The 16,287-nt window shown below is 37.4% G+C and overlaps 1 protein-coding gene across 1 annotated transcript; it reads left to right on the top strand.

The window, feature by feature from the left end:
* Window positions 1-6,452: 6,452 nt before the first annotated feature.
* On the top strand, window positions 6,453-10,673 carry LOC306822348 (keratin, type II cytoskeletal 8-like). The gene is made up of 9 exons (XM_079341312.1): window positions 6,453-6,893; window positions 8,307-8,515; window positions 8,613-8,673; window positions 8,772-8,867; window positions 8,967-9,131; window positions 9,239-9,364; window positions 9,461-9,681; window positions 9,776-9,840; window positions 9,955-10,673. The coding sequence occupies exons 1-9, from the start codon at window positions 6,507-6,509 to the stop codon at window positions 10,062-10,064; spliced, it is 1,440 nt and encodes a 479-aa protein (XP_079197438.1). The 5' UTR covers window positions 6,453-6,506; the 3' UTR covers window positions 10,065-10,673.
* Window positions 10,674-16,287: the final 5,614 nt, after the last annotated feature.

Raw genomic sequence — 16,287 nt, 5'->3', positions numbered from 1 at the left:
GTTGTATTTGGTATTTGTTAATTATTCTACATATACATTATTCTTCAGATCTGAAGGTATCTTCAGGAAATCCAAATTTCCTGAAATGTTCTGAAATAAAGATAGTGAACCTGATAATTTAAAATCCTTTAGTATCTCACTACCATGCAAATGTGTGTATATGTGGGAGTGAGTGGAAAAATGCAGCCTCCCATTAACACATTATGCTTTTAATGCTGTGCAAAAAAGACATTATATTATACTTGCTGTTAATAGAACATTTATCAATGGGATCTTCTCACTAGCAAAGCACCACAGATACCAGTCCAGTACCATTTGCTGTTTTTTTTTAAATTCTTTTTTTACACATTTCAAGATTAAAGCTTTCCTGTAAAAACAATAAGTGCAGATGATTCATGTATGTGAAATATGTCAGAAAAATTACTTTGAATTGTTTCTGCATTATTATTATTATTTTTATTTTTTTTAGGTTTTTCAGTGCCTTGGTAAGTATTGTGCACAATACATGGCCCCCATAATCCATATTGAAAGCAAATTATGCCATGTTAAATTAATATCAGATGACATGAGGCCAAGTACAACCTATATATGTTGTGCATAAAATAGGAAGTGATTTCCATGTAATGTAGGACTCTGTGGCAGGTGAGTGCAACTCTCCCATGCAGACTGGAGTGCATCCTCCTCCTTGTTTCTTGTCACTACATAAAGAGCTGCATAGTTTTTCATTGAAGCTTTGGGGTTGAAAGTGGAGAGCCCATCACTTCTTTTCACCGCTGACTGACATTAGCCTGCTGTGTTCTTCTACTAAAATCCAACTGTAAACTTCTTCTTTGGCCAATGAATGTCCTCTCAGAATACCCTCATTAACACTGGTCAAATTGGCTGATACATTTGCTTTAATCTGTTCCTCTTTTTTTTTCTTTTTTGCACCAAAAAAACAACTAAAGACAGAGTCCTTAAACCTACCCTGCAATAAACCTATTTTTGCTTCTTTTTCAAAATGTGTGTGACAGCATCTACTAAATACATTTGATGCTTTTAATTTTATGCATTTCAATTAAATTAAATCCTTTTTGGGTGAGCAAACACTCTTTGATATGACATTTTGGAAAGGAGACCATGCCAAGAGGGGCAATTATACAGATATGAAAGAAGTAGGTCAAAGAACATTTATGCACCATTGACATTTGATTGTTTGTTGTAAGTTGTTGTTGTTGTTGTTGTTGTTCATGATGTGAGCTAACACAGGATATTGTCCTGGATTTTTACCATTTTAAAGCACTTCTCAAATGTTCTTTTATGACTGGAACTCAATGATTCATGATGTTTGCAAATACGACCGACTGTCAGACTTTCACAAGCTGCTTATTAAAAACAAGAATGTGCTCCATGAAGAGGATTTGTAAAAGCTATGTATGTTATCAGGGATTTTTAAAAAATTCCACAGATTGGTTCTGTATAAATGTTTTTTAAATATGCAGTACTGCAAGCAATAGTGGCGGTATTGGTTTTAAAACACAAATTGCCTTGCACAAAGGTGAATCCAGTGTAAACCCATAAAGCATGTTTTCTATAATGTTGAACAAAGCATGTTGACTAAACAACTACCTTTAAACAAACATGCTTGAGCTGTTTAACGGGTCTGTAGAGGCAGAGCAGCAACCCCCCCAGGATAAACAATAAAAGCACCAAAGGCAGAAACAGAAACACAACACCTGACATGTGGAATGATTCATTTTGTAAGAGGAATGTCTGTCTCTGGCCTGAACGTGTGTTAAAAGAAATGTTAAAAAAGCAAGCCATACAAAAAAAAAGTCTTTGTCGTGTGTGTGTGTTCTGCCTTTTTTATTGTAACACACAGAAAAATCAAGGTATTGTGCGAATAACAAAAGCCTCACTCATTTCATCTGAACATAAAAAAATGTGATTTTCTGTGAACACTCAGTTGACTGCTGCAGCATACATTTGCAGCCTTTGTCACAATAATATGACTAACAAATGCTAGCCTTTGACCTCGCCCGACAAAGACTAAACTCCTTAATCAGGGAATACTCTTTCAACGTGTTCCTGTACTGTAAAATAAAGAGTAAATACTATTTTCTAGGTATCGCCTTAATGACAAATACTCATTGCAGAGTTGCGGTGCAGACATTCCTGATTAATTGAAAGACTCAACGCGACCTTTATTCACACGACAAACTGTTGCATGTCAGTTTTCTGGAGTGTCTCATTCATATAGAAAAGTATGACCCGCCAAACTACACCTTAGAGACAACCACACCCAGTTTGTTTACAGAGCAGAGGTACAAAGGAGAGGGCTAATAAGAAGGTTACATAGTTTCATTTGTTAAGTAGAGATAAGACATGAAATCCCTTCAGTCAAGGGGAATTTTCATGTTGTGACTTTTGTGGACAAGACCAGATCATTTATTTATTTAAGTGTCTTGTCCTGTACATGTGTTATTAGTGTTTCCCACTCAAAAACAATCTCCTGCTCCTTTATTTCATATGTGTAATGAGAAACTAATTTTTGGTAATGAAAATGTTAAGAAGGTTGCTTTTGCAGCATGTTGTTGATACTCTTGTGTGACACATACCCTGCAACAGGGATGAAAGAAATATAAAAAAAAATAACTCTTTAATCTTTATTCAGATGACCATAATTATTTATGTTGGTAATAAAGAGGCATCAGTATTATTTCCAGTCTGTTTCATTGCTTGCTAAAAACTAACAATAATCTGCGCTCTATCCCTTGATCTATCATGAAACCAGTTCTAACACAATGTTGTTGCTTCACAGAGCAGCAAAACAAGTTTGTGACAGCTGAAGCCTGAACAAGTGAGAACTGTGAGAGTAAAGACAGGAAATGTAATCAAGACTATAATTGCTTTAATCTTAAATAGTATCAGTGAATAAGAAAAATAAAGAAAAGATGAGAAGAAACAATTAGAAAAAAGGCTAGGTGTCATTTTAAAGCTCCTATGAAAGGCTTTTTCATATGGTTCTGAAAGTGACTGAAATGAATACAGATGCCTCTTAATAACAAACAAAAGCAAACTGACCAGTGGGATCAAGAGGAACTTTTTAAATGAAGTAACTTAGTAATGCCTATCCCCTGCCGCAGGGTAGGTGGGAAACAAGGCAACTAAACAACCTTCTCATATTTTCCACACATAAGAATTATTGTGAGTTACACCTCGGACATTTCTTTTTTTGCATGGAGCATGTACAAGATCAGCAAAGAGATAAGTAAACCTTAAATGTCCACAGAGGTCACCAAAATTGACATCCTTAAGTTCCTCACAGGAGCCATATACAGATGTGGAAATTAAAAGCAATCCACACTGAATCAAGCCAGTACATTGAAAATTACTATTTGCGCTTTTTATAACACGCAAATTAGCTTCCTTTATTTATTCTCAGTACTACTAAGTTAATGCACATTCATGTTTGTGAATATATTAGCTGCAACAAATAAAAGAACAATGAGGTGAAAAGGTTTTAGACAATTCGCATTCCCATAAGAAATAATGCCAACACATTAACACATGGACTCAGAATTGTCTCTTGAAGTTATAACCCTCACCATGCCCCACCTCCTGACATACATGTCCAAATTTTAAATTATTACTTAGGATGCATGAACCTGTGCAGAAACACAACCCCTGCCTCTCACACATATGGTAACATGAACTTTAATGTGGTGAAAACGTTTTTTTGGTTTTTTTTTCATGTTGAGCGTTTTCAGAAAATCTAGACAAAGCTTAATTCATTGATTTATGACAGCCAAGACTGATGACACTTTAGCTGAGACAAAACAGAGCTCATGGCAATGGTGATCCGTTGACTTTCTTTTAAAAAGCAGCAGAAGACCCATCTGTTTCACACTTGTCTTTGTTTGATCTGATTTGATTTATGTAACTGTTTGTATTATCTCTGATTTTGTTTTATTGTGAAGCTGCTCTTTAAAAGTGCTATATAAATAAACTTATATATATGTTGTATGTACCTATGTCAAGTTGCATCAAGACTTTCCATAGAATACTGTCTTTGCAACTCCAGTAAACCGTCCAAATCAGATTTTAAACAAACTTCTCAATCATAAGACTTCTCAGGCCAGCTGAGAGGCCTCACCCTTGTCGGCCGACACTATTGTGTGTTTCTGATTTACTGGCATATTATGTGAATGGAGTACTGGTGTTAAATCTGCCACACCATGAGAAAGCTGCAAAACAGATAGGTGTCTGCACGTGTGTGTGGGTGTGTATTGATAAGTGAATCGTTAGATCATTTTCAGTTATTCCTATTTAGTTAGTTTTGTGTATCTGTAAAATTATAGAAAGAGGGATAGCTTGCACATAAATATTCTTCAAATAGTTGCTGGACAGAAAAGATTTGAGCTGTAGAGTAAAGTTCCACACCAGGGTAGAAATTAAAGGCATGTGCTTGTGAAAAGTTAGGGAAGAACGAAAAAGAATGCAGGTAGAGGAAAGAAAGAAATACTGTGGTGAGTACAAACAACCTTTATCAATAAAGCCAGTGAAAACAATGATTAGAACCATATTGCACCCCCTGATTAATCTGATAGCTTGATTATACCAGGATAAGGACACTCCCAGAAAACTAAGCGGAACACATTTAGTCGTAATCCTGAAGCATGCCAGTTTGTGCAGCAACTTTTGGCAGCATTTAAAACACTTCTATTGCTCTCTGTTATGACAAGACGGTAACGAGACATGTGCCTAAGGCATGTTTGAATACACTTTAATCATACAATAATCGTAAGCCTTTTGTATTAATCACTTCTTGGCTTATGATAAAAGAAATACGACTCATTCATAAATCTCCAGTAACCCAGATTTCTGTTCAATAGGCAACCATATATTTGACAGTTAGCACTTACTGGTGTGATAAGTGGACATGTGAAAAATAACTGCAAATCTGAAGTGTTGGTTTGTTCTGGCCCAGTATAGTTTTACTCATTCATTTTATTTTTTTGCATTGTTGTTGCTTCTTTTTGGCATCAGCAAAAAACCGGGATGCATCTATTATCTTCTAACAACCAATACTTTTAAACTTTTTTAGGCATTTATAGTAACAAGATGAACATCAAAGAAAATAGAGCCAAGCATGGATACTTAGCTGCACTTGCATGCATGTCATCAGGTAACCCTCCACGAGTTCCTGGGTTGCATTACAGAAGATTGCATGCAATCAGTGGATTGTTTGTTTCAACTGATGACTGAGGACACATCATTTAAGAGACATGAGATGCAACTGAGAAGTACCAAACTACCTACTCTAGATCTCAGAAATCACATTTATTGTTGTTCCTACAAGACTGTCAAGTTGTATTGGAAATGCAGTTAGGTTCAGTATTTTAATTAGTTTTGTTTGTTGCTTACTTGTTTGGGCAGTTGCATTCTTATTTAGCAGTGTGTTTTTGTTCATTACATAAAAATGCATTCAGTCTCTCATTGTTTATGTTGAATAACTGTATTCTCAAAACGGGTTGCTATTTTGTGCCTTGTGACTGACAGACAGTCGTAACATCCATGTTTAGTGTTAACTTAATGTGCTATCTACACCTAAATCAGTTTCTCTCTTTCTTTGATAAGAGCATCATCTATAGGAGAGGACTGTTCTGCATGGCAACACTCTGCTATAGCAGCATAGCAATTGACCAGAATTGAGTATTCATCACAGCCGTGGAAAATCATTAAAAATATCTCTTAAATGTTGCTGCTGGTAAAGATGTAACATGTTCAATAATTTACTTATCAAACATGTGTGAACTATACCTGTTCATTTTTACAGAAATGAAATGAAAGGACTCAATTATAAGTTGTTTGAAAAAACGTCAATATTCACACTAAATGATTTTAAATGTAACATTATTCTTTATATGCTAATTTAGTGCTGGTGGAAAATTCATCTTTGCTGCCATGCTGTTTACCATTCTATTTGTGCATAGGAAGAGGATGTGAACAGAAATATAAAAATTGAAGGGGTTTCAGATGAACAGTGTTGTGTAAGAATTAGAGAGTTGTTTATAATCATGATGAAAGCATTCCTCTTTCCATTTCATCATTTTGGGATGAAGGACTAAACCAGAAAACATTCCGAACTGAGATCAGGTCTCGTACTTCCTGAACATACTCAGTTTGTTTTTCTCATGATCACATTTTCACTCTGCTTCTTTAACTCTCACTCTGTCCCCCTTCGGCCTGTTCTAGTGCAGGGTGTGTCACTGCTTATCTCCTGACAATCCTTCCCCACCTGTTTTACAGGATCAGCCACTCCTGTCATTCAGAGCCAAAGGCTTGTAGGCTGGACAGCAAAAGTGAGAGTACAGGTTGAAGTGGCAAAAGAGGACCCTCCCCTTTACTCTGTTATAAAAGCAGACAGAGTCTGCAGTCAGACACTCAGAGGGACTTGGCTCTCCTTTTGAAGCATTCACATCTTCTGTTCTCTGCTCAGACTAACATCATCTACCACTGCAAACATGAATCAGAATAGAAGAGCATTCTCAGTTGCAGGCACTCGGGCCAGCACCAGGTCATCCTATGGGGGAGCTCCAGCAAGCAGTTACTCTGTAAAAAGAACCACCAGTTATGGCCTTAATGCTGGTGGTTTTGGTGCTGGTGCTGGTTTTGGTGCTGGTTCTGCTTTTGGTGGCGGTTTCGGTTCATCATCAATGTCTGGTGGTTCTTACAGCCAGGCAGGAGCAGGAGGCAATTTCATCGCTCCACCGATCACAGCCGTCCAAGTGAACCAGAGTCTGTTAGCCCCTCTCAACTTGGCGATTGATCCCACCATCCAGGTTGTCCGCACTCAGGAGAAGGACCAGATCAAGTCCCTAAACAACCGCTTTGCCTCCTTCATCGACAAGGTTAGTCCCTGTGAGCTCTGAATGAATTTCTCTTTTCTAGTTAACAATCTACAGACCTCTTTATAGCAGTATTGATAATACAGACACTCCCTGGTTTACCTTTACATTTAACAGCTGTCAAAAGTTAATCAATTTCCTTTGCTCTTTCAACTTGCAATCAAAAGAATGGACTAAAAAGAGACCACTGTAGTACATTGTATAGTAATAGCAATGTCCTTTAAGGCGTCATTGAAACTGCTGAGTACTACTTACTAGTTGCAAAAAGTTTATTTTTTACAGTCAAAGCTGACGAGGAAGCAGTGAATCTTATCTTTGTTGTGTTATATTCATCAATGAATTACAACCTCTAAGGTTAAGGGAAACTTACAGAAATGTACAAGTCTGTCTGTGATCAGGACCCTAACTGACACTGGTAGTCCCATCCTAATTCAACCTTAGGCAATAGTTGGCCTGTAGCCCTCTCTGAGCCATCTGTGGTCTCCTTGCCCACTATATAAACATGGGTGGAGATTATTTTGCAATGACTAGCACATACACTTTTGCAGTACTGGCAGAACAAAGGAGGGATCTACAGTATCTCTACCCACAGAGTCCAAAGTCTGTCATTTGCACATTGCACCTATCACCTGGTTGTTATGGGCAACAGAAAAAACTTAGTACAAGGTAGTCAAGTATTCAACTTTCTCTTGTTTTTATGATAAATATCCGAGGTTGAAACTTGCTTGCAAGTCATATAGTGTTCCCTTCACGTAGAATGAAACTTTTGAAACTCTATAAATTGGCACCAGGTCAGAAACTCACAACAAAGTCCTTATCCCATGTCACTGCAACGCTTTGTTGTCTGCGGTTTATCTGCCACACCTAGTTTTTTTTATCACTAGACTGACTGTGTGGCCTTCATAGCTCAACTGAGCACACAGGATGAGTCACAGCCAGTAAAACAAAAGGTGAAATCCTTAAAGCCGTAAACTCTAGATGAAACATACTAAATTCATTATATTCAAAAGGGGGAAAATATCCCATGTATTCAATAAGTGATGAAGGCTTATTTTTGCATCTTGAAATATTAAAATGACTGAAAAGCCAGCTACAGAATTCAGCCTCGAGTTACAAATGTAATGACATGGGTGTGGCTAGTCAGATATAGAGATATGTAATCAGTAATGCAGGTAAGGTCAGACATTTTTAAACCAGATTCAATAAAACACACCTTTTAATCTTTAAAGCACTTATCCCTCCCTTAAGAAGGGATACCATTTTTTTAAAATTTATTATGTGTTCATTATAAAGTCAGTTGAAGCATTCAAGACTTAATGAAAATTAAAGGACCAGCCAAGCCCCTATAATACTACAATGCATAATGAACATACATTTTAAGACATTCAAATCTTGCCTGTTTTGGTGCCTCCATAGGTCCGTTTCCTGGAGCAGCAGAACAAGATGCTGGAGACCAAATGGAGCCTCCTGCAGGACCAGACCACCACCCGATCCAACATTGATGGTATGTTCGAGGCTTACATCGCCAACCTGCGCAGACAGCTCGATGGACTTGGCAATGAGAAGGTCAAGCTGGAGGGAGAGCTGAGGAACATGCAAGGTCTGGTTGAGGACTTCAAGAATAAGTAAGTGTTTGCATTACATGATAACTAATTGTTCAAACAAGTTGTAGTAAGCAGACTTCAGGAGCAAATGCACTCAAATACTTCCTTCTTTCTGCAGATATGAAGATGAAATCAACAAACGTGCAGCTGCAGAGAACGAGTTTGTGCTTCTGAAGAAGGTGTGGAAAAAAACGCCCTTCCATTTTTTTTTATTCCAATGTTAAATCAAAGTTGTGCGTGCATAACATTTCCTTTTTGAAATTAATTTCTTTCCCAGGATGTTGATGCCGCCTACATGAACAAGGTGGAGCTTGAAGCCAGAGCTGATGCTCTTCAGGATGAGATCAACTTCCTCAGGGCCGTCTATGAGACTGTATGTATTTATTTTGTCACCTTTGATCTACTGCTAAACACTGTAGCTAAGCTGATTAGCAACAGGAGTTAACTGGTGCAACATCTACTGTTTCTGTAGGAACTCCGTGAGCTGCAGGGCCAGATCAAGGACACCTCTGTCATTGTGGAGATGGACAACAGCCGTAACCTGGACATGGACTCTATTGTTGCTGAAGTGCGCGCACAGTATGAAGACATCGCCAACAAAAGCAAGGCTGAGGCAGAGTCCTGGTACAAACAGAAGGTTAGTAAAAAACAAATTGACCCATCTGCTCTGTCATCTGCATATACTTAAAGCCCCTTTAATAACCCACGGGATCATGTAACCAACATGTTATTTAATTTAATCAGTACGAGGAGATGCAGAGCTCTGCTGGACAGTACAGTGATGACCTTCGCTCAACCAAGACTGAGATTGCTGAGCTGAACCGCATGATCGCCCGCCTTCAGAATGAGATTGAGGCAATCAAGGGACAGGTATGTCAAGATCTCCTAAAGAATGATGCCTCATGATAAAGAAACGGTGTACCTGAGGTAAAGTTATTAACCAAACTGTGATAATAATTTTGACAGAGAGCCAACCTTGAGGCTCAGATCTCAGAGGCTGAGGAGCGTGGTGAGCTTGCAGTAAAAGACGCCAAGCTTCGCATCAAGGACCTGGAGGATGCTCTGCAGAGAGCCAAGCAGGACATGGCCCGCCAGGTACGAGAATACCAGGAACTGATGAACGTCAAACTGGCCCTGGACATCGAAATCGCCACCTACAGGAAACTGCTGGAAGGAGAGGAGAGCAGGTGGGATATAATTACATATTGAATGCAGATTCGTGGTTGCAGAATTACCACAATCTCTGAATGAAGGACTAAATCTTTATTAATTCACTGTTAGACTGGCCAGTGGAGGAGCCAGCGCAACCATCCATGTCCAGCAGTCCTCTGGTGGTGGAGGTGGAGGTAAGATGCAACCTTAAACATTATAGTCACTATTACCATGAGTGATATTAAATCAATAAACATCACAGACAGATAGATACCTGACAACACTTACCTGTTTTTGTTTTCTACTAGGATACTCAGGCTCCAGCTCCAGTGGTGGATTTGGCTATGGTGGTTATGGTGGTACAGGTGGCACAGTTATGAAGTCCACAGTGTCAAGCACCAGCTCCAGAAGATACTAATAAAAAGGAGAGCCGTCCCTCTTCCCCTTCAGAAGCCTTTAGATTTAATCTAAATCTGTACGCGTTCATGGTGCTATGCATTGCTGTTAAGCAAGTACTACAAGATAGGGAAGATTCTAAAGATTCCTGAAATCATGTAATAATTATCAACAAGTCTCTGAAGGTAATCATTGCCAAAAAAAACCAAGGCTCAATAAGTTAGCAGGACAACATCAGTTTTCATTCTACACCGACTCCAAGGAACAAGGAAAAGGCAAAAAAAAAAACTGATTCTGATAAGGTTGTTAAAACTAAGCAAAGAAAACATTTGAAAATCAGCACTCCAGTCCACTTTTTTGAACATCAGAGGACTATCCTGCTGTACAGGTAGCATTATAGTGCTCATCATGGTGCTTTATGTCTTCATCCTACAGTTCTGATATCAGAAACGTTTTTTTCTATTTTGTTGTTTTGAAATGTTTCTCTGTTTAGCTTTGCCTTTCCAGAACTAAACGGTTTAAGTAAGCTGAAACCAGATTTATTTAGTAAAATCATTATTAGCAACATGTCATGAATGTTGCAACAAATGACATTAAATACATTTGAATAAAATAAATCTGAGAACTGAAATGTTTGTTTCTTAATCTCATTATTTATTTCACTTACTGTGTGGCAACATCTGTTTACAGTGCTCAACTTTGATAGCCACATGTTGGTGGTGCTGGGCATAAATACACTGAATGCCCTAACATCAATATCCTGTTTCATAAAGGTGTAAATCCTCAAAGCCTTACTCACAACGTGCTTTAACTGGAGTGTATTTCTAGTTGTTTGATAAAACTAATCCAATATTTCAAAAATACATCCACTACTCAAGTGTATTGGACACTAGTCTTCTACACCAGGGTTTCTTAACCTTTTTGACCTTGGGGCCCAACATTTTCAGAGCAAGGTAGTCTGGGGCCCAATCGAGTAAATGGTTCTGATTTAACTTTTGCGGTCATTTTTATTTAATAGCTATTTGTGTCACTATGTAGTAATAATGCATACTGTTCTTCATTTGTATGTTTTTTAATCAATATATCACCTATACATAGGCTAATTATGCATAAAACCTTGCACAAGTTAACACGATCATTTAATTAATTTTGCTCATATAAAACCATGTTTAAGTGCATGTTTTTCAAATAAGTAACACAATAAAAACTTTGCAATAAAAGCAATAAAATTAGATGCTCAATGAAGTTAAGTAGATTTGTTGAAATTAAAAAGAGCATTCTGTTTTGTGTAGCGCTGCACCCGTTGCTGTCATTATTTTTTCGTTTTAAGAACCTCTCCATTACGTTTCCATTCAGATTCAGGCCCCGTTTACACGGAGATGCTGTGAAAACGCAAGCTTTTGAATTCGACCTCCAGGGTGGAGTGAAACTGATACGGGGGCGTATCGCAGCCATGTGAACGAAACGGAGCGGACTCTCTGGCTGCGATGACCTCACCACACCTCCCCCCATATATTTGGACATGCACAGTAGTCGAGAACAAACATAAACAACAATGGCGGCGGCTATGTGCTTCAGCAGCTATTTGCGTTGTATTGTCTCTTGCTGTAAAGTTTCACTGCCCACTACTGGCCGGGCGTGAGAACTACATCGTTTTCACTCAGGCAAGACCTACCGTGTAGACGCTCTGTACTTCCAATCCGGAGTGGGGTCGTTTCGATGCGTTTCTGTCACAGCTTCATGGCCTCATGGTAGTCACCTAGCAGAGTTGAGACTTCTCCGTAGACATTAAGCTAAATATTCTTCTCCTTCTCGCCATGTAGGCCTACTTCTAACTGGCGGTTTACTGCCTCTGGTGGTCGGAGAGTATATTGCAGTCCAACGATCACGGCCCTTACGGCCCACAGATGCAAACATATTATTCCCTCGCGGCCCTGCAGGTGGCGCTTGCGGCCCTACGCTCGCGGCCCTTCAAATAAGGTTAGCAATGTACATAAACTGAATAAAAAGGCTGAAAAAGCACAGAACTAAATGTACAAGCAGCTAAGAATGGGAAACAAATATACATGAAAATTTAAATGAATAAGATCAAAAAAGACCCTTAGCATAAATAGTAGAAACTGTAGGGGAAAGAGGTCAAAAATGTAATTAAATAGATTGAAGCTGAATGCACATGAGCTGAATGCACATGTTCAGAAATAGCTATGAAACAAGAAGAAGAAGTAAGGACCTGTTATCCCAGTTAATTGAATCAATAATGACAACCATGAAGATCATGTGAATGAAGAAGGCCAATGACAATGAATAGATTCATTTACAATAGTAATAATATAATTACAATAACTTCATTTATATAGCACCTTTAAAAACGTGGGTTTACAAAGTGCTTTGACATGCAGAAAAAGCATCATAACAACAACACAATATCCTAAAGATACTTTGCTTTTTCTCTCCAATAAAGGGGCATTAATTTAGAACAGTGATCCCCAACCGTAGGTACGCAGACACCTATGGGTACTTAAGGGTATTGCAGGGGCTATGCAGAAAGATGAGAAATAAGCCTACAGCACAGGTACTCAAATACAAATCTTAAAGGGCCACAAAGACTTTTTTCAATTACTTGAAGAGCCATTTATTAAGGTTGGTCAGGCCACATGCAATAATACTGTTAAAACAAAATGTTGTTTTCATTCAAAACAACAACAAAAATACAAACTAAACTATAAAATGTAATTTCTGTTTTTGTTGTTGTGTCATGTGGGCCTGATTTACTAAAGGTTTGTGTGTCTTAAAACGTGTGCAAAGTTGATACCACCCGCAAAAAATGTGCTATCTCATTTACTAACGGCAGGCAGTGCGTCTTTTATATGAGAAAACAACACGTTTTTAGTACATTTGCCTTCATAAAGATGCAATATGGGATATGGGATGTTTCTTCCCTAGCGTGCAAAATACTGGGAGGGGAAAATGTAAAGAAGTTAAGTGAGTAAACGCACCACGATTTAGTAAGCCTGGCAAAAATTGCTGTGATTATGATGGTTCTGAATTTACACCTTTGAAAGGGATACACTAATCTCTCTCCCAATTCAGTAATAGTCCACAAAGAGAAACACCATGATTAAACTAATATTACTGAACATTTACAGCCTCTGCATTCTAAAGAATTTCTACATTGCACGTTACGTACATATGCAACATTACATTTTAAACTGAGCATTTCCTTTTTCTCGGGTTGCATGTCTCTCCCCGACCTCGTCCACTCCGGTGTGCTTCTCTCCCTATCGTGCTTGTCTCCTCCTGATACAGCCATGGGCTGCTACGCTGTTGGATTGGGAGACCTCACCCCTGCTTGTACCCCCTTATTCTATATTGTATATGGTTTTAATTTAATGATGGATTAGATATAAAGACAAAGGGTTAAATATATGTACAAATTAAGGCAAATAATTACACATAAGCAAAGGGGTACTTTCAACATGGCAACCAGCTAAAGGGTTAAACAAGTCAAAAAAGGTTGGGAACCACTAATTTAGAACAAAGTCTCAAGATTGACACTTTTTTTCAGGACAATTTCAGACAATTATCTCAAACCCACAACCTCACAGAAAAAGAACCAATACAAGTGAGCGTCTAAATAATACGACCCAGTCGAGCAATTAAAGGAAAAAAAAACCCAGTAACAGACCACATTGATAAAGAGATGGTACAAGCAAAATAAAAAGCTGTCAAAGCAAGTAAAGTACAATGAGTAAAAAGATTAAAATTATAATATTAAAAACAATTACAAGAATAAAAGAAAAACAGTCAGTTGTTCAGTTCTGTAACTTGGAGCCAGGCTTTAAAGTCTAAAACTAAATGAATACATTAATTAATTATCATAAACAGAATAAGCAAATTAGCTATAACTTGCTTATTCTGTTAGCTTAGCTATATAATGAGGACATTAGTGAACATTAACGTGGACAAAGTGGGTTAAGTCTGTGATGACTGGAAACTAAGGGAATTCTAGCTTCACTCAGTACTGAACCAATAAGATTAGCAATGGCCAAGATCAAAGTGAATAAGGTGAACAACAAATGTTAACAAATTAAATAATATGAGCAATGATTGGAATTTGTTTCGAAAGGACATGACGAGAATCCCCTGTGAAGCACTACTAATGCAACGGATGGTTTGTCCTGTCAACTCTCCAGTAAATTAAGTTGTTCTTTTTGGAGTTAGGGATTAAGAGTCAGCATGCAGCTTCAGTCAGTAAGACTGAAAAGTACAGACCAGGCAAGAAATGTTGGTGTGGTGATGGTCTCATCTAAATTTTAATTTAAAAGTTGGACCTGGAAAAACTTGTCCATGCATTTCTCTTTAGTTGGCTTCATTATTGTAACAGACAACTTTACAGATCTGCCTAAAGCATCAACTGTATCAATTTTACTCACATATTATACTCCTTTTTAACAAGTTGAAATAAGTTTCAGATCGCCACAAAACATGTTTGGGAAGTTTCTTGCTAAAAGTCGACTCTGATCCTGAATTTTAGCATTCCTATAAAGCCCAGGTTGTTTCTGTTTCTGTGCCTGAAGCTTTAAATGCAAGTGATCTGTGTTCAATCACACCACTCTGGATGGGGATGCGCAGACTAAATGCACACTCCACTTTTCACCAACAATACACACCACTGACACACACATACTGTATCTGCTTAATGAAGAGTTTGCTTACAGTATGTAATGTTAAACTTAAAAAAAAAAAAACATTTTCTAAAGTATGTGGATTAAAGCGAATTAATCATTCACAGGTGGATTATTGTTTTGATTTAATAATGTTGTAATGTGGTCGTTGTAAATGGGGCTGTTCCAGATGGTAGGGGTGGCCTGTGCACTAATACCTTCTTAAAATATGAAGGCAGCTTTTTTTTATTATCATTTTTAATAATTATCTTTTTTTTTCATAAATTGATAAAATGATCCAAACAGTAATTTCTGTATCATATCTAATGACAAACAATGCCTTATTAACTCAATTAAATGTATGGAAAATGTTTTTGGTAACCAAAAAGAAGAAATGTATCATATCAGACTGTAAAAAAAGTTGGCTGGTGAATGTTTTGATCTATTTATTCATATATGCAATTTCTGAGTTGGTCAACATGGTCAACTCAGAATTGTACAATTTAACCCAATCTCACAGTTTCAGTTGTAAGCAGAGAAGGACTAGTTGATCAGTTGATTAAGAGGTTAATAAAAAGCCTTTATTGATATGGCAACTGAATAATGCAGACAGCAAAGGTTATTTATTCATTTGAAATTATTAGATACCGGTACTCTAAACCGTTTAACTACATAATCTAAAAACTAAGTTTTTACAAGGAAATGTTTTGTGATGTAAGAAAAAGAGCAACAAACCACCAACATGTCTGAGATGTGTGTTATCATAGATCAGTTGGCAAAACAAAATAAATGTTGTCTGACAGAAATAGATATAATCTTCACTATTATGTTTCACAAAATGTAATGCCATTGTAAATCTTTAAAGACTCACAGTCATTAAGCATGGAGCCTTAACATGATAATTAAAACTTTGGTTGGAAAATGTGCTGAACCCCCCAGAAAATCTAGAGATATCAAGATAGATATTGAAATTATCTAACAGAAATAATCCCCTTCCTTACCTTCAGCCCATCCCCAAGAACCACGTGATGGGTAGTAACCGGGCAAAAAGTAGCTGTTTTGCTTTAAGAACAAGGTTGCCTTTTTCTGTATTAAACAACTTCACAGTAGGTGAGCTCCTTTTATCAGAAATAGTGTTGTAGTGTCCCAATAAGCTTCATTTCCTCAAACTATTATCACCTTTCAATATTTGTAAATGTGTTACTGGTTTTTTCAGCGTTAACATCAGCGTTTCATGGACAAAACCACTTCCAAATGAGAACTGTGAAAGCCAGCACAACTGCTTATCATTGAAGGTCTGTAAAATACAGACAGAGTGAAGTGTTCCTCATTAATTCATGATATATTGTCAATGGTCCACAATTTTTTAGTATGTTTCATTATTTATTTTAATATTGTACGACTCATTTCAGTATAGCTTTTTTTTTTTTTTTTTTGCTAAAAAAAAAAATATTATAGCTTTTTTTTGCAACTGCGAAGGCTGTATTCAGCCACTTGCTAATATGTTGATAATCAAATCTGGAGGAAACACCAAGCAGGCAAAATGTAGGGTCTGTATCCATGTTTTTACTTGTTTTTTTA

Source organism: Symphodus melops, assembly GCF_947650265.1.
Source record: "Symphodus melops genome assembly, chromosome: 4".
In the NCBI taxonomy this organism is placed as follows: domain Eukaryota; kingdom Metazoa; phylum Chordata; class Actinopteri; order Labriformes; family Labridae; genus Symphodus; species Symphodus melops.
Note: the sequence above shows the minus strand (reverse complement) of the source record. Positions and strands in the feature narration are given on the sequence as shown.